Genomic DNA, 17,714 nt, shown 5'->3' with positions numbered 1-17,714 from the left:
GAGAAAGAGAAGCAGAGGCAGCACGACAAGCTCATTGAAGAGCTGCACAGCAGAAACCTGGAGCTGGTGAGTAGCAGCCCCAGCAGCCTTCCAGTGACATCCCTTGGAGCAAATGGGGCCGCAGCTCTAGGGCTGCCAACTTCCAGTCACACACACATCCAAATGCTCTCGCCCCACCTCTCCTGTGAGGCTCTGCCCCTGCCCTGCATCTCCTCAGAGGCTCCGCCCTTACTCCAGTCCGGGCCTGCTTCTGCTGCCTGGCCTCCACCCTCATGTGCTCTCACTGGGGTGGGGCAGGGTGCTGGCTCGGGGTCTGGGAGGGGGTTCAGGGCTGCTGCAGGAGGGGCTTGAACTGTGCCCCAGTCCTGATCCCCTTTCCAGCGGCCAATGGGGTGAGGTGGCGGAGGGAGTCAAGCTGGGGGCTGCAGCTTGGCAGCACTTACCTCAGGCGGCTCCTTGTCAGTAGTGCAGTGGGTGATGATTCCCCCAGTGCTTTCTAGGTCTACCCCATAGCTCGTTCTGAAGCTGTTTACTACGTGCTACAATAGCAGAGTAAAGCTTGATTTAATGAGCACAGCCCAGGCTAAGTCAAAGGTCTACGTCTAGGCTGACAACCCCACGGCTGTTGCCAGTCAAACTTGTGATCTCATCTGGCACAGCTCAGCAGTGGTGTTTGACGAGCACCGTGTCCTACAAATGACGGTGATCGGCCATAAGCACATCACCAGCTGCTGGTTGTTACTCGGTCCTCAACACCTGTCCCCTGGGCTTGGCTGGGAGCGACATCAGGCCGACGGGGCTGTATTACCCACACCGTCCTAGTTATTCTTTGACAAACCATTTATTTTCCCAGCCTTCCAGTGTGCCAAGAGCCCAGTGCTGTGCTGGCCTAGGCTGACTGGCCAGATGCCTAGGGGATGGGCACAGGCAGGGTACTGTGGGGGGCGGGGGGGAGGACAGAGATGGGCTGACACTCCCCAGTCAATGTACCTCCTGTAAAGACCTCGTTGTGCTGTCCAGCCCTAAGGGCTGAAAGTGACGAAATGCACATCCCCCCGCCCCAACGTGCCCGGTGCACGTGGCTGCTGGCCCCCCCCCCCCAGCCTAGTGCCCAGCTTGGAGGCCACAGGCCTGCCCGTGACCTCTCTGTCTTTGGCACAGCGCATTCGCCGCCTGATTGGCTTCTCGCCCAGCAAGAATCCCCTGGCGCAGCTTGTCGTCGATCGCCCGTGCTTCCCACGCACGGTGGCACGTGACAATTCTGAGGGCAGCGAGGACGACGACGACGATCTGGAGGGTTAAAGATGACTGACGTGTTCTGAAGCACGCTGCCAGGTGGACCCATCAGGCTGAGCTGCAAGGCAGGGGTGGTGGCTGACCTGTGCAGCCATAAGCATGCACACCTCTCTGCTCCCAGGGCTTCCTGCTCATTGCCATGACCCCCCCCTTAGTAGCACTGCTAATAAAGCTTTACGTCACAGGCTGGCCCAAGAGCCTCCTGCTGGCCGTCAAAGGCACAGCTCACTGTTTGGTTGGGCTGGAGCCCCTCACAAGTGAGTGCTCCCCTGGGCTGGGCTAGGCTGGTGCTGCCCTACAGCAGGCAGAGCAGCTCACCTGGTAGACCCCTCTGGCTCCTGCTGGCCTGGCTCGGTGCAGCCTTTTGGTGCCCACTGCCCCTATCTAACAGGGGCTGGGCACCCTCATTTGTAGCCTGTGCTGGAGCCATGCTGGTTATGGTTCCCATCAGCAGCTGCTGCCACTGCCCTCCACTGTTGTGTGTCTCCAAACTAAAGCCGTTCCCCAGCCCCAGCCAGGTTTACGCTGCCACCAGCTAGTGCCCAGAAATACGCCTCAGTGCCAGGGCCTGGCAGGGAAAGCAGGGGCTTGGGGCAGGGCAGGCTGGGCATCTTCCCTGCCTGCTGAGCAGCAGCAGATGGTTCTGCTGATACTTAAGCTGGGCCCTGGTGCGCTGAGCCAGGCTGGAGGCACAGCTGGGTGCTCCCAGGGCTGCCCTGAGTCAGAGGGGAAGGAAGCGCCTCAGGGTGGATGTGGGGGGTAGGCTGGCTCCTCCTGCAGTCTGGGGCAGGGGCACCTGGGGGTTAGTGATGCATCGCAGCCATTCAGTGCTTATCAGACAGGCCGGGGGGGCTCCCCTGCCCAGCCTGCCTGCTGGGACCTCCAGCCAAACCTGCAGTGGGGCAGGAGGCCGGGTCGGTGGCCATGGGCTGAGGTTGGGGCCGTTCCCTTGGTCACCTGGGACCAGCTTTCCAACTAAGCACCCAGGGACAAGAGTCTCAGTGCCTTGGCAGTGGGCAGGGGACCCTGGGGGCGGGGGGGGGTGTGCATGGAGAGCACCCTGCTGAGGGGCTGGCCAGCCCCAGGCACCTGGCAGGGTGATGGAGAGACAGCAGGGCAGGAGCCATTGGGTTTTGGGGGACAGCTGGCTCTGGGCCCCTCTTGGGTGTGGGGCCCTCCTTTGCCTATCTCACCTGGTGCGCCTGTAGCAGGTACCATTAATGGCCAGCTCAGCAGCTGTAGGGTGATCCTGACCAGGTCCAGCAGTGCCAGGAAACACCACAGCATGTGGGCCTCTGGCTCCCATGGCATGGAGCTGGAGCCCGTGTGGCCAGGGGGCTGCTCACTTCCTGCAGGCGGACACAGGCACCCCCTCTTGGTCCAGGGCAGGGTGCTGCCTGCCTCCCCCATGGCCTCTGGCCAGAGCCTCCCACAAGGGCTGTGGGGGTGTCCCTGTGAGGGACAGTCAGGGGAAAGCAGTCCAGAGCGCAGACAGGGGAGCTGTAGCCTCCAGTCTTCCAGTACCACCCCATGCAGCACCAGGACTGCTCCCTTGGGGCCCTGAGCAGCTGTCCCATGCCCCAGCCCAAGCCTGGCTCTGGGGAAGTACCACTGAACTTACCCCAAGCACGAACATGGCCCCGGTGGGCCCTGGGCACTGCAGGCAGCATCTGTCCTGCAGGGCGGAGGGGCCCCAGCCTTTATGTGCCCAGGCTGCACTGGAAACAGAGCCCCTCTGGAGTAGCCTACAGCCTGGGGCCTGCTGGCCATAGCTGGAGCAGGCAGGGGGCTGCGCAGAACAGAGCAGGGATGGAGCTCACTTCTAGCAATGGGCTTCGACCCTGGCTGGGGGCAGCACATGGCACATGCTTTGGACCCAGCCGTGCCCCCAGACTGACCTGGGATAACTCAGTTTCTGCCACAGGACTCCTGTGCCCCAGGGCAGGGGGTGCTGGGAGCAGCCATCGCTGTAATCTGACCACTTTGGGGGGCGCCCAGGCGACACTCAGGTTCCGTACGGCTGCTTAGCAGAGCCCCCACAGCCGGCAGCGTGTCACGACTAGTGGTGCACATAATAAAATTTATTCTGCCGCCACTGCTTACCTGGGGGACCGGGGCCCTTTTCCTCTGCCACAGAGATGAGTGAGGCAGCTCAGCCCTCCCTAGGTAGTGACTGAGGCTCTCTGCAGCCTCAGGCCAACACTTCTCATGCCCCTTCCCAAGCACTTGGGTTCAAAGCCCTCCCGTGCCTGGCAGAGCCCCCTCCACAGCCCCAGCAGCTGGACGCTGTGCCCCAGGGCTCACCCAGGGAACCGGGTGGGGGTACCACGCTTTGGGGGCAGTTTGAGGACAGAGCCTGCAGCCAGCGCCTGCTCACAGTCAGTCTGTGCTGAGCTTTGCCAGCTCTTCCTCGGTTTCCTGCCGCTCCCCACACTGCCATACACGTGGCAGCCAGGATCGCAGGCAGGCAAGCCCGACCCAGCTGTGGAGGCTGCTGGGACCCCTGGCGACTGCACACATGCATTCCAACAACCAGGCTGTAAGGGAAGATGCTGTGCTCAGGGAGTGCAGTGCCATCTCCCTGGGCTTCCCCAGCCTCCCTGCACACCCTGCCACAACTCTCAGAAGGTAAAGACCAGCCCCGTGCTGCAGCAGTGGGGCTCAGAACACGCTGCGGTGCCTCCCCTCTGGAAACACATCAAACAGCACGTGCCTCTGCAGGGATGACCGTGTGACATGCTACCAGCGGCTCACGCACTGACCTCGAGGAGCAAAGCCTGTGCAGCCAGAGAGCAACCCAGGACGCAAGGGGGTGCTGGGCTGAGGGCCCGTGTCCCTGCACCATGGCAGGAGAGCTAGCAAACTCTCAGCCTCGCCGGCGGAGCAGGCATGAGGCCTTCCACACGGGCCCATTTTACCACGTACTGGTACTATCACTGCGGTGTCTGCAGCCAGCCTAGATCCAGCCGGGTAACGCCCAGCCCTGGAATAAGGGAGGGCCCATGTAGGGGTAACACCACTGCAACCCCCCCCATTCAAATTCACTGTCAGCAGGGCCAGGGCTGCCCTGCAAAGCTGGGAGGACACTGCATGGTGTTCAGCGCCCCCTGGTGGCTACAGACTGCATTCCCCAAGCTCCATGGTGGGGAAAGCCTCCACCCCATGCCCCTGTTCACAGTGAGACGCAGGCCCTGGCCATGCCACCCCCTCTCCATGGAAGGAAACGCCGCTCACTCCCAAGCCCGGGACACCCCTTACTCCCCTGGCACTGGCTGCAGAGCAGGGACGGGTTGGGTTTCCCACGTTTATTGGAAAAGTGACCGGCCGGCGCTGGATTCACAGTGCTCCTCTGGGTGTTTTGAAGTTCATCCCCACGGTGGGCTGTGTGACCTGCAGGTTGGACAGACTGCCGAAGTCCTGCCAGGGACAAGAACAGACCAGGTCACGCTCAGCACCCCAGCCTGCCGGAGCCACCCTGCCTCGCCCTCCCAAGATGCTCCCGCATGCACCCCAGTCCCGGAGACAGCAGAGGGCCATTCGCCAGCCTGTCCACAGGCAGGCGGCGGTGGGGCAGGGAGGGGAAGCGTCACTCCAGGGCAGTGACACACGGCGTGGGCTGGCAGCTGCACTGGAGGCTGCTTTTCACAGGCTCACTCAGGTTGGCTATTTCCATGGCAAGCTGTGCTCTAGTTGGAGCAGGAGGCCCTGAGCACAGCCCTGGCACCTGAGCACACATCCTGGGGGGTGGGCAGGAAGAGAAGGTGGGAGGCAGGCGGGAGAGTTGGGGAGCCCCAGGCCAGCCACTAAGCAGTGGAGTCAGTTACAGAAGAGCCTGGGGGTGGGCAGGGAGGGAGCAGCACATATGTCCATCACAAGTGAGTTTCATGGCTAAGTCACCTGAAGGCTCGTCTCCTTCCCTGCTGCTGGGGCTTCTAGCATGATTGTGGCCCCGGGCATGCTCAGCTTCTGGCTATTTGAGTAGAGAAGCCCCAGGCCCACCACAAACTAATGTCTCACACCTGCTGTCCCAGGGCTCTGGGCAGAAGGGGGCCAACTGTTACCATTTTACAGATAGGACTCCCAGAGGCCAGTGTTCAGGCACTGATGGAGATGCAGGGTCAGAATGCTATTGCTGGCAGGGTCCTGGACTTTGCCCCACCAGTGTTGAGGGACAAGATTTTTCTGGGCAATGTAGAACAATCCCACTACAGAGGGCAGTGTGCTCAAAGCCTGCTGTAACAAAGTCCTCCAAACCGCTGCTCTAAGAGGCCCGCTAGCACCCTCAGCTTGCACCAAGCTGGGATGGCTAAGAGCTCCCACTCCAGGAGAGAGGCACAAGCCACCCTCTGAAGTGCCCACACTCACCAGCAGCTTCAGCATTTCTTTAGTATCGGGGTCAACTTCAATAATCTCCTGGTCGAGGGCAGAGACCTGAGCGGGGGGAAAAAAATCCATGGATGACCTTGTTGAACATCTCACATGCAGCTCTGGGATTCCAGCATTGCTCAGACCCCACACAGAGATGGGCAGAACCTGGAGCAGGTCTCAGCTGGCTGCTCATGTGACACCGACCTAGCGTGTCCAGCCGCTGAGCTCATGTGAACAAACTGCCACTGTCGCCACGTGAAAGGGGGCAGGAAGCACCGAGCTAAAACAAATGCTTCTCCTTCCCAAAGGAGTTCCAACAGCCGTCTCTGCAGGGACTAACCTCCCCCGGGGACCACTGCTGAGCAGCCTCCACAGAATTTCACATTGCTCGAGAGGGTTCATTTAAAATACTCCTCTGAACCGAGAGAGAAGTGCCATGCGTCAGTAACACCCTTGCTGTGACAGCCCCTCAGAATCAGACACAGCCAGCGAGCAAAGAGCTCAGGCTCTGTTTGAACCACCATGGCCTCCCTTCACAACGGGGCTGATACTCTGAAGTCATGTGAGGGGCTGACTTTCCCACATGCCCTGGGACATCAACGAGCTCAGCAGCCAAATATCTGGTCTGTGTGTCTAACAGGCATTGGGAAGCTGCTCAGTGTATCGACCCTGGAGTGATTCTGGGTTGAAGTGACAAAGATTACAGAGCAGGATACTCCAAAGGCCACTGCTGGGTGCTGGTCTGATCGGCACAGCACTTACATTCTCACATGAGATAAAAGGTCCCGACAAACACATTTCCAGGCCAGGATGCTGCAGCCATGTTGGAATTTCCAGGAATAGTCCCACTGAGGTGAGTGGGATCATTCGTGAGAATTAAATTATGTGGTTGCTTCAGCATTTGCAAACCCAGGCCTTGATTTTTAGTATTTTGGTTGTTGCCTGTAGTGGTTTGGTGCAATTCCAGCAGGCTACCGCCTCAGTAGTGTTACTGCAGTAGAGGGGGGATGATCCACAACAAACCACACTTCAAACTACATTTGCAACCACCAGGCACATTCACTCCCAAGTTAGACAAAGCCTATACTTGAGTTAAGCTCTGCCCTACAGAGCGTGCTCACCTCAGATCATCTGCAAGCTTTACATGTCCTGCTGCAACCGTCTGACCCTGCCTTTGTAGCAGGACCAAATCGAGGACAGACCTAGTTCTGAAAGTGCCCCTACAGCCTAAGAAAGCAAAGGCACATAGCACAGGGAGCCAAGAAAACTCTTGCTCCAGAGTTCAAGCATTTATCACCGACTATCCCAAAGCCCTGACACAGGAGTTGGCAGGAGTCAGCTAATGACCTGCCGTGAGTTCCCATAAATGCATCTTATTTAAGGGCTCTGGATAAATAGCTGTTTTTCACCTGCCACGAAATGACACTGACACTCATCTGATAAATGGAGCAAGAGCCCTGCCCAGTTTTACTGTAGCTTCTGCAAGCAGCTCTGCCAAAAGGCTATTTTAGCTTCTCACAGTAATGCTTGCCGCAGGAATGCAAAGGAGTTACTTCCCCACTCAGCACCACAGATACATCAGGGCTCTCTCTCCTCCTTCAGCAGATACCAGCAACTCCTTCCCTTGAAATCCCTGTAGTACCAGGGCACTGGCTGCATTACTCTAGCACAATCTGACATTCTGCGCACAGAGCATCAGCAGAAGGTGGGGACACGCAGGGCAGGTTCACCTTCCTCTGAGGCTGGCTGCGGCCAGACAGGGCACTGGGATGCAATTTGCCAGGGACAGCAAGGGACGAGACTCAGTGGCCTTGAGGCCCCTTCCATGTTCCTATGACTGGGACACAGGGGTGGTACCACCGAGGAAAGCAGCCACATACTATCAAGAGGCAGGCAAAGGCCAGCCTTCGCATTACTTGTGACGCATCATGGACTAGAACTGGTCAGCAGCGAGGGGAAGAAGGGATCTGAAAGCCAAATACCAAGAAAGGAACAACTCCAGCTCACCCTGCGACATCACAGCTCCTGCAACACTAACTGGCACCACGCCCATTACTCAACAGAACCAACCCAGGGCTCACAGCTGAGTGCCAAGCTTTGTGTGAACTGCACACTGAAGACAGGCCTGAAGCTGGCTTGCTGCTCTCTTCGCCCCTTCATAGCCCACAGTGCAGCTAAAATAATCGTGCTGGCAACCAGGTTCTCAGAACACCTATTGTATCCTCCTCGTCGGACTGGAGATTAGGGCGCAAGGCAGTGTCTGAAAGTTACAGGGATTGGGAGGGATGGGAACAAGCCCTCCAAACACAGGGAAAACTTTCACAGGCTCCTCTCCCTGCAGTACTATGACTGGGTCACAGCCAAGACCACAATCACTTTCAAATGCAGGTTCAGCATAAGAGCCCCTTAAACTCACGTGAGAGAGATGCTAGTTAAGCTATTGCATTTCTAGATGTGATACTGAGGCAATGACAAGGAAGTGACAACTTGCTCTCCAGCTGCACATCTAAGTGAGAGCTCAGGAAATCCTGCCCCATTCTGGACCTCCCACAAACAAGTGCAGAGTCTGTATGGCACTGGAATTCCTACACCATTCACAAGAGCAGACACAGCAGCTTTCACACAGTGGTACAAAGCGTGGTCTGCCTAACCCCCAGGGAAGCATTTCTCCACCTTTTACAGCTCACAAGACAGGCAGAGCGTATCTGCACCGCAAAGCAAATCAGAGCACAGCTGAGATCAGAACACAGGAGATCCACGTCCCAGGGCATTTCTGAGAACAAGGCCTCAGGCTGTCACTCAAGACCCTTTTGCTAAGTGCCAGCTCTGGGAGATTTGTTTTGGAGGCAGCCGCCATGGGCTATCCGGTCGTGGTCATGCTTCTAGCGAAGGAGAGACCATGGCTGCTTGTGCGATAAGCAGAAAGGAAGCTCCTTTGTTAGCCAGGCAGGAGCTGGAAAGCAGAACGTCACGACGAGTCACTCTGCCCGTCAGAGAGGCCTGAGATGTGCCCCAGTATGGCCAGAAACCTTACCTCAGGGACATAGTTATCCCTCCTCTCTCTCTCCTCTTCCTGCAGTTTGATGGAGATACCTCTGACAGGTCCCCGCTGAATACGCTTCATCAGATGGGTGACATACCTGAAGGGGAACCCAGACATTGATCAACTGGCACCCTGTTGCCTTACACGCCATTAAGCAAACATCTTAACCCAGCCATCAGAGGCCTCAGCTGTACTTCTCTGCACCCTTAATCCCTGTCTCTCTCATAGCTGACCCCGCCTGGCTGCTCACACCCACCTTACCATTTCACAGCTGGAGACCCTGTGCGGTGTGCAGCATCAGGCCTTCCCGTCCTACCTCGTGTGACCGGTGGAGGAAGGGAACAAGGAGACAGGCAGCAATGTCTGAAAGCTACAGGGTTTGGTAGGAATGAGAATGAGTCCTCCAAACACGGGAAAAGCTTCAAGTTCCTCTCCCTGCACTATCAATGACCAGGCCACAGGCAAGACCAGAGTCACTTTCGAATGCAGGTTTCAAAGCAAAAGGCTAAACACACAAGCCCTCCTAGCTCAGTGACTACAGCCAGCCCCGTAAGGCTTCGTGCAACCGAGACAGCAAGGGATCTTCTTCAAGCCCCAATACGTTAGCAGCGGCACTGACAACACATGATAGGCAGAGGCAAGCCTGACAACAGGCCTGGAGACCCCATCTGATTTCAGCGTCCCTCTCTCCCAGAGTGCGCAAGAGGATCACGCGATACCTGCACTCTTGCCTCTCAGGGAATTGAAGCTGTTACTCTGAGGAGCCAAGTCTATATAAAGGGGAAGGCGGAACTGGGATACGCAACTCCAGCTACATTATTTACATAGCTAGAGTCAACGTACCTTAATTCGCGCTTTTGTGCCATCTCCATTGCAAGAGGCTGACAGATGCAAACGCTCCCATTGACTTCCCTTACTCTTCACGAGGTGCAGGAGTACCAACACCACCAGGGCATCCTGCGAGTTTGATTTAGCACGTTGCCTATCAGATGTGCTAAAAGCGAATGCTGGAAGATCAACCATGGCAGTGCTGATCTTCCCAGGAGTGAAGACATACCCTACGCCTCTCACTCTCTCCCCACAGAAAAAGCCAGATGGGACAAGGATCCTGACCATGCAGTAATTCAGGCGGCCAACACTAAGTATAGCGCTACTTAAAAACTCAACCACCCCCAAAGAAAACAAATCCAGCAAGTGCTGACCAGAAAGGCAGGTTAATAGAATTGATAAGAGATTAAAATGTCAAAGTATATCTTTGCACTTCCAGAACTCCCAGTAATTCAGGCCCAGACCCCAGAGGTAGTCAGGTAGAGAACTTCTGTTTAAATCAATGGGAGGCAGGCACCAAACTACCTCTGAGAGTCTAGGCCCCAGCGTCTAGGGAAGTCTGATCAGCTAACCTGATGGCTGCCTGATACAGGAGCCCAGGAAAAACAACGCTCAAGAAAAAGACTTCTATGTAACTCTTTCATCTGTTACTTGAGATACATAGAGTCTGGGCCAAGATTCGTTAAAAAACTTTTGAAGCAAAACACTAATGAAACAGCTAAGCAAAAAAGGACTGGTACTCAGACGTGAAACTGGAGTAGAGAAATAAAGAGACTGGATCAGAAAGAGTCAGAATTTAAGAATGGTTCTATCAGTACACAGTCATTAAGCAAGTGTAAGCAAGCATCAATTTCTCCTGCCACCCAAAAAGCCACCTGCCAAGTTATCCAGAAGTTAAATGTTTTTAAGATGCTGAGTAAGGACTAAAGGGCATGCGTTACTTAATCTACCAAATAAAGCAGTATTTCCTGATGCTTAAATACTCCATGTTGTATTGCTAAAATTATGATTATCTAGTAGAAACTCCCTGTCAAAATAAATACACATCTGCGCCTTCGTATCTCACTAGAGATGTATCAGCACACCAAGAGCCTTAATCCACAACCCCAGTGTCAAAGCAAGGGATTGAAATATTCCAATTTCAGAGACATATACTGAGCTTATCAAGACAAACATAGTTGGATTAAGATGTGTACAACAGAGTAAAATTCTCTTCACCCCTCAGATGGAGAATTACGTTCACCACCCTAAAGCTAAGAAGCATCATATAAGAGGGCAGTACCAGTCAGGGCTGCCTTACCCAGCTATCTTGTTACGCAGTTTCTTGCTGGGAATGATGGCGATCTCTTCGCACACCCGTTTGTTCGTGTGGAAGTCGTTTCCCAGACGGGTGTAGTACTTTTCAATGATGACCCGGGCGGCCTTTTTCACGGTCTTTGTTCGCACGCGTCCCTACAAGTTTTGAAAAAGAACAAATCGCTACAGTATGAAACGGCAAAAACTATTCATTTGTGCTTCAGGCTCAAAGCACTACTGGTGAACACCTAAGGAGCCACTAAGGGTGTAACAAAGAGCAACTTTCCCTCCCAAAACCAAACCCAGGAGCCTGGACCCAGGCAGTGTATTAGGCCCAAGCCTGTAGCCAGGAGAGACAGGTGACCCTAGCATGCACACTCGGCACGAAGGAATATACACAAACCTGCAGTGCCCGTGCCTAACCCCCCGGGGTGCCCAGGACCTCTAGCTTCTCCGTCCATCCGCAACCCCCAAAGCCTCTTTTACAGGCACCAATGCTGGGGGGGGGGGGTATTTAGCAGCCCTGCCCCACCCCCACTCTCACTCTACCTGGGCAAAACTCGGGATCCAACACTTCCGCTCTCAGGCCCCGGAGCCCGCACCCTGCAGCGGGGCGGGGGGGAGCCCGGAGGCTCCGAGCCGCTCCCCAGCAGGCCCGCCGGGCCCGCAGCGCTCCCCCCACCAGCCCCACTGCCGCTCCTCGCCCGGCCTGCCTGAGGCCGCCGCTGCTCCCCGCCGGCCCCGACCGATCCCCCGGCGGCGGCAGCCGCCCCCCAGAGCGGCCCAAGCCCAGGCGGCCCTGTCCCGTCCCGGATGGCGGCGGATTGCGGAGCGGGAGCGACCCGGGCCTTCTACTCACCATATTGGCAGCAACCGGTGAAGAGGGCAAAGGATCCTGGGAGAAGAGCTATAACGCGGGTACGACTAGAAGGGCCGCGTGAGTCCGAGCCGAGAGCGGGCCGCCCGCCCGCAGCGCCACCTAGCGGCTGGGGGGATGCACTGCAGGGACTGCGCAGAGACAACAGCGCCCCCGCGTGGCCCAGGACGGAAGTGTCGCTGCTCGACTGCACACAGCGCCCCCTAGCGAAGAGCGGACAGAGCTCGCACGTCCTAGGACTGCGCAGTAGGGACAGAGCTCGCAGCTGGGCCCAGGTCTGCGAAAAGCCCCAGCTATTATGTCCTAGCAGCAGGAGCTACTAGGCCACATGCAGCTGGCACTAGGGCATTCCTGGCCCTTGCTCTGCCAGCTCTGCTGGTTAGTCACAGCCCCTGGCAGAGGCCCTGCCTGCACCAGCCCCCAGTGCAGCTGAAGAAGGGGACAGCTGCTGCCAATCCACCTGCAAACAGCGCTCACACCCCCCCCGCCCCCCAGGCATGCCAGGGCAGGGAGGAGCAGCTCAGAGGCACTTGCCAGTGCTGTGTCTGAGCCTCTCCTAAGCAGAGTCCCTCCTCCTCCCCCAGCATGGCAGCAGCAGTGGGGGCCATAAAGGTGCTCCATTAGGTTCTGTGCACCCCTGACCTGCCAGCTCTCCATCTCCATGCTGCATCCAAGCCAATAGCCCTAGAGGTGAGCTTCCCCCAGCCCAGTGTCATTCAGCCCCTGACAACACCCCCCCCCCCCATCCCAGAGCTGAGTTTGCCCATCTTCCTGACAGCCTCTTTGCACAAGGCCAGTTCCACATTTCAGGGAATGGCCCCTGCCCCCATATAGCACCTGGGAGGGGCTCAGAGCTAGGACAAGAGGCCACCTGAGGCCTTTAAACTACCACATTTATCCAATTTCCTGTCTGAACACACTGTGAAAGCAGCTGGCTGAGCCCCTGGGCCAAACAGACCTGGTTAGTTCATGAACCCTGAACAGCACTGGAGGGGATGCAAGTGTGAGGTGGGGGGGAAAACAGATGGCACAAGGAGCCACATACCTGCAAGTGCCCAGCCTGCCTGTTGTACCCTCCACCCCACCAAAGGCCACCCTGCCTTAGCCAGTTTGGAAGGGTTGCACCTTCCCCTGGGCCAGCTGGCTTGATGTTGGTCCCATGCCTGTCCCATACCACTCACTACACTCCAGTGCGCTCTGCACCTGGGCTAGGCACACCCCGGTGCACTCTCACTCCTGGCTGCATGACCAGCCCGTCATGTGCCTGAGCCTTCTGGCCAGCAGCATTCCATGACCAGCTCTGGGCCCACTGTTGGGCCAAAGGGATTAGTTGGCCAGAGGGTTCCCTGGCAGATGCCACAAGGGGTGTCAGGCTCTGAGGCTACTCCCCATGCTGGCACTGTGACTGCTGAAGGTGGGAGACAGCAGCAGAACTCAAAAATGACCCCACCTCTACAGGCTTCTGCAGAAAAGGTCACAGATTCCCTGACCCTGGGAGGGAGCTGCCACCACCCCAGTGAGAAACTCCCTCTTTAGAAGATTTTCTTGGGATGTCTCCCTGGGGGGGAATGCCAAGCTCTTAACCCTCCTGTAGCAGAGAGCTTGAAAAGCCACCCTGCATGGTGTCAGCTGACCTTTCAGTGTTCAGCATGCACATGGACCTTGCTAGGACACAGGAGTCAAATCACTGTCTTAAAAAGGTGATTTATCACCACCACAAAAGCTGCATGTGATACAGCACGTGTGGGCGTGAGGTGTTACAGTGCAACAAGAAAAAGGTAGATTATAGTGGAGAATTACTTCCCAGGAAGGCTGTTTAAAACTTAGTGGAGAGGGGTAGGGTACAGCTGCCAGCCTGAGAAGTCTTGCCCCAAACCGAAACCTGATCACATCTGATCAAGTACATTTTTACTTACACATGTGCCCAGGTCTCTTTGTGGCCTGGATATTTATTGCAATCCTCCAAGCCTGGTTCTCACAACCCATCTGCCACTCTGCTCTGGCCACACCAGGCTCCCCCACCAACCCCTCCCCACACACTTCCCATTGGCTCACCTGTCTGCTCCCCCAAACAACCCATTCTGGGTTTAACCCTTTACAGGCATGCATTCATGATGCCTCACCCCAGCCTCAAAGAGCCTCCAGTTCAAAGCACCAAGACAACCTTCCAGACAAGAGGGAACAGGTGGGCTGCACTCAGCATCCCTTGGCCTGTGATCATGGCTCCCCTGTCTGGGAGAACCAGGCTCTGCTCTATTACCCTGGTCCAGGGCCTTCTGTCTGCACTCTGGAGCCACTGGGATTTCCCAGCGTGTGTGTGTGTGTGTGTGTGTGTGTGTGTGTAACAAACCCAACCACACTGGCTGGTCCTCCTGGGGACAGCAGAGGTCTAAAAACAAATGGAAGCTTCCCCCCCTCCCCCAAAATGCCCAGTCAACCTATGGAACTCCTTTGCTAGAGGATGCTGAAGGCTAGGAGAGGGCTCAGAAAGAGTGAATAACTTTTAGCCAGGATAGGTCAGAACATTGCTCATTCTCAGCTTCTGACAGAGGCAGGATCACCTGCTTCCTGTTCAGCTCATTCCTCTGGGGCACCTGGCATTGGTCAGTCAGAAGACAGGATACTGGGCTAGATGGACCTTCTACTAGGAAACACCAGGTGCCTTTAAAGCAAAAATGTTGCTGGGTAACCTGTACCCAAGTTAATATCGGGGTAAGAATCACAGACAGTATTGTGGCTCTTCCACTCTTTCCTCCAAAGGTTGTCCCTGCTCACTCTAGGTAGCTGGTGCTCTCAGGTAAGTTCCATGGAAAGTCCAAGATTTATCACCAGGCTGATGGGACCCAATGAAAGACCACCTCAACCCATATTGTCCCCTCCAGTACACTGGGACAAGCAGCTGTAACAGACCCACGATGAATTGCCAAACAGGAAAACCAGCTTTACGACAGCTGGGACCACATGGGAAGGAGCAGGGGAGGATGCCTCCCACATCTCTCCCCAGCTGGTCTGACTCACTGTGGGCTCAAAAGACCATGTCCGCTAAGGAGGGGAGAGCCGAGCCCAGAGCTCCTAAGGCCTGGTTGCACTCAGAACATCAGGTTGTTGGTTTTTCCATACAAAACCCATTTGGGCTACAGCCTAATCTACCCCCACTGCAGCAGTGCAACACACTGGAGCATGGATGCTTGCGAGTGATGGATGGGGATTTCCCCGTCACCATGGCACGCTCATGCCCGAGAAGTGGAAGCTATGCCGATGGAAAAATGTTTAATAGACCCAGCAGTGTCTATGCTGGTGGTTAGTTGGCTTAACTGCATCTCTCGAGATGTGCACGAGTTTGGTCACTGAATCAACAAGACCCAGGTCCAGGCTCGGCCTCTGTCATGTGAACACAGGGCAATGCACAGAGCCCCGAAGCTTAGCTAGCTTATTGCGGTTCAGCAAAGCAGTAGCAGCACCCCCACCAGCAGAACAGCCCGCAGCCGGGAAACAGGCCCCAGCCCAGCCCACGAAAGAGGCAGACCAAGAACTGCTGCAACGTGTTTATTATGTGCCAAAAACTACACCACAGCTTACTCCACGCGTCTGTAGGAGAGTGCAGTCTTGCCTGCATATACTACAATGAGGTAGAGACTTCACACACAGCTTCACAAAAACCCCACAAGAGCAGCTGGGATATGCAACAATGCAACATCAGCTCAGCAGGAAAAGGGGGGGAAAAAAAAAACATGACACTGGTTCTTTGGCACACAGCTTCCAATAGAGGGGAAAGTCAAAAATAAAAGGTCTCAAATCCCAGCAGCATTTCAGTTGACTGCACTGTTGCTTTTTACGTTTCTCAAACTAAGGGAAAGGTACTTGTCCCCTCTACGAGAAAGGGCTCCTATGAACCTTCGTCAGCCAACCAAGACGCAGCCCTTTTTTCAGCTCAGTTACAAAAGAAAATTAAGTCCTGTGACTTTGTGATTAAAAACCTCTATCAACCCCCCTGAAGTGCAACTTAAAAAAGTGCAACAAACTATTTAAAACTATATACAGCAGCTCAGAGATTGTTAATCTGGTCCAGTTTCGAATCCAAACAGCCTCTCCTTTTCTTGTTGCAAACCCCTCGATTCACTACTGTGAAACTTGTCTTCTAACCAGCAGCCCCAGACACAAATTGCAATAATGTTAAAAGCTGCCGGGAAAGAAAAATTCTTGTTTCAAACGACTTAAAAACCGTCTTAAGAGTGTAAAAAGGAACTGGTAAAAACCCTTGAGCGTAAAATATGAAATATGATTTGGTTTAAATGAAGAGCAAAGTCTCCTTTGTTGTTCCAGTAAAAAACGCCAGCTGAACATTCAGTTTATGCCGTTCAGATGGGGGTTAAATGAATGGAAAGGCACTGTATGGCAACTGCAAAAAAATGGAGCCAATGAGACCTGCATTATCACCATCAGTATTGCAAGGAATGTAAAAAAGCGCCTTTAATAAATAAAAAACCTAGGTGAAGGCGTCGGCATCAACACCTTCTCAATACGTGGTCCTTTTTGCTTCTTGTCAAGAAACAAGGAACCAAAGTCTGGGAACTGCAGAATCGTTTGAGGGGCCCTCCCCCCTCAAAAAAACCCCAAACAAAACCCGACAAAATTCACTGTGCATTAGTGCAGAAACAAATAAAGACCAGCAAGTGCAAACGTGAATGTACGATTTCCCACTAGTCCTCAGGAAGCGCGTTCCCAGGCTGGGTCTGGCACTGGCAGGCACGCGCGGGCTCTCTCCACTTGGCAGGGTAACAAAAGAACTTCCTCCTGCAACTGCGGCAGATCCTGGGGCGCCTGCCGCTGCTCTAGCTGGAGTCTCTGTTCTTCTGGTTGCGCATCAGCGGGCGGTGGTGACGCAGCACCTCCATGGAGTGTTGCCAGTGCCAGCAGGAGCGACAGAAGTACTTGAAGCAGACCTGCAGGGAGAGGGGGGCAGGATCAGGGCCTGAGGGGAACAGGCCGCCGCAAGCAGCTGCAGCTCTGCTGAAGAAGGGGGAGATGAGCCCATGGACTAAGCTATCATGCCTCCAGAGGGGCAGCTAACACTGGGTGTGGCAGGGTAAGCCAGCGCCCCTTTGGCATTTCAGAGGGGGTCCAGCGAGAGGGAGCTCTGCCTTAGTGAGCAGGTACCTCCCAGAGACAGACGACATCTCCTTGCTGCAGGCTGGCTCCTTCCTTGCTTTGGATTGAAGTGAGGCTTAGAGCAAGGACTGGCTTTCAAAGAGCCAGAGACTTGAGTCTTCCCCGACTCAGCACCATGCTTGGGGAAGGGCACTGGACAGGCAGCTGTGCTGCTTAAAGGACTCCAGGCCTCTGCTTTCCCCAGGGAACCTCCCTGTCCATAAAGCGAGGGCACATCTCTGGTGTGCACTCCTGAATTCCAGGGCCCATGCCGCAGGCCACGCCCACTGCCTGGAGGTACAGGAGGCGTCACTGAGCACATGCTCAGGGCGGCTTGGCGCCCGTGAGTTGCTCCTTCCAGCTGCCTGTGGCCTGGTGAGACAGTGGCACTGCCCACCTGTCTGCACCAGCCTTACACAGCTGCCACCACCAGGTTTAGGGCAGCCATGGCACCAGGACCCCCCATCCCCCCAGGTGAAGGCGTTCCCAGGCAGACCTGGTTTCCCTGAGGAAACCTTTCAGGTTGTGCCACTGGGAGGGTCTTGAGACACTGATCCTGCCACAATGCAGAGCAGCGAGAACCCTGCTCTCTGGTGGCCAACGCGCAGGACTCAGCTCAGCAGGCTGGCCCAGAGCTGGAGGCAGCAGGGCTCCAGTCCGCAGCCCCTGGCTGCCAGACCAGACCAGTCACTCCCTGGCCACGATCACACTGTGCAATCAGCCTAATGGGCGCCCGCCCCCGACTCGCAGCAAGAACAGCCTGGTTCTGCGGCAGCAGCAGCACTGGCCCTGTGTGACACGGGGGAACAACTTCTCAGCGAGCACGGAGGTTTGCCCCGGAGGAGGAGCCAGAAAAGT

At 55.8% G+C, this 17,714-nt stretch overlaps 2 protein-coding genes and 2 non-coding genes across 7 annotated transcripts in view; all 4 read right to left on the bottom strand.

The window, feature by feature from the left end:
- Positions 1-4,586: 4,586 nt before the first annotated feature.
- Positions 4,587-11,789, bottom strand: RPS17 (ribosomal protein S17). Its single transcript, XM_075006311.1, has 5 exons — positions 11,691-11,789; positions 10,836-10,987; positions 8,699-8,804; positions 5,662-5,727; positions 4,587-4,713 (listed from the first exon to the last, which is right to left on the bottom strand). Exons 1-5 carry the CDS (start codon positions 11,691-11,693, stop codon positions 4,633-4,635), a joined length of 408 nt encoding a protein of 135 aa, XP_074862412.1. The 5' UTR covers positions 11,694-11,789; the 3' UTR covers positions 4,587-4,632.
- LOC142019943 (small nucleolar RNA SNORA71) lies at positions 7,922-8,054 on the bottom strand. The gene has a single exon (XR_012647240.1). It is a non-coding gene; the product is annotated as a small nucleolar RNA SNORA71 (small nucleolar RNA).
- LOC142019937 (small nucleolar RNA SNORA71) lies at positions 9,068-9,198 on the bottom strand. The gene has a single exon (XR_012647234.1). It is a non-coding gene; the product is annotated as a small nucleolar RNA SNORA71 (small nucleolar RNA).
- Positions 11,790-15,249: 3,460 nt separating the features above from the next.
- CPEB1 (cytoplasmic polyadenylation element binding protein 1) overlaps positions 15,250-17,714 on the bottom strand; it is a 67,625-nt gene continuing 65,160 nt past the window's right edge. For all 4 annotated transcript variants that reach the window (XM_075006565.1, XM_075006563.1, XM_075006564.1 and 1 more), the window contains one exon: positions 15,250-16,651. In XM_075006565.1, coding sequence (XP_074862666.1) covers positions 16,541-16,651 — 111 coding nt within the window. In that variant the 3' untranslated portion in view covers positions 15,250-16,540. The remainder of the gene's footprint in view (positions 16,652-17,714) is intronic.

The sequence above is a fragment of the Carettochelys insculpta genome, chromosome 12, assembly GCF_033958435.1.
Source record: "Carettochelys insculpta isolate YL-2023 chromosome 12, ASM3395843v1, whole genome shotgun sequence".
NCBI lineage: Eukaryota > Metazoa > Chordata > Testudines > Carettochelyidae > Carettochelys > Carettochelys insculpta.
The sequence above is the reverse complement of the archived record's forward strand: the minus strand, read 5'-3'. Positions and strand labels throughout refer to the sequence as shown.

Coding starts and splice junctions, on each gene's coding strand:
- RPS17 (XM_075006311.1), bottom strand. Junction 8,805..10,835: donor CTGCGTAACAAGATAGCTGG/GTAAGGCAGCCC, acceptor GTTCCCCTTCAG/GTATGTCACCCATCTGATGA. Junction 4,714..5,661: donor AAGAAATGCTGAAGCTGCTG/GTGAGTGTGGGC, acceptor TGTCCCTGGCAG/GACTTCGGCAGTCTGTCCAA.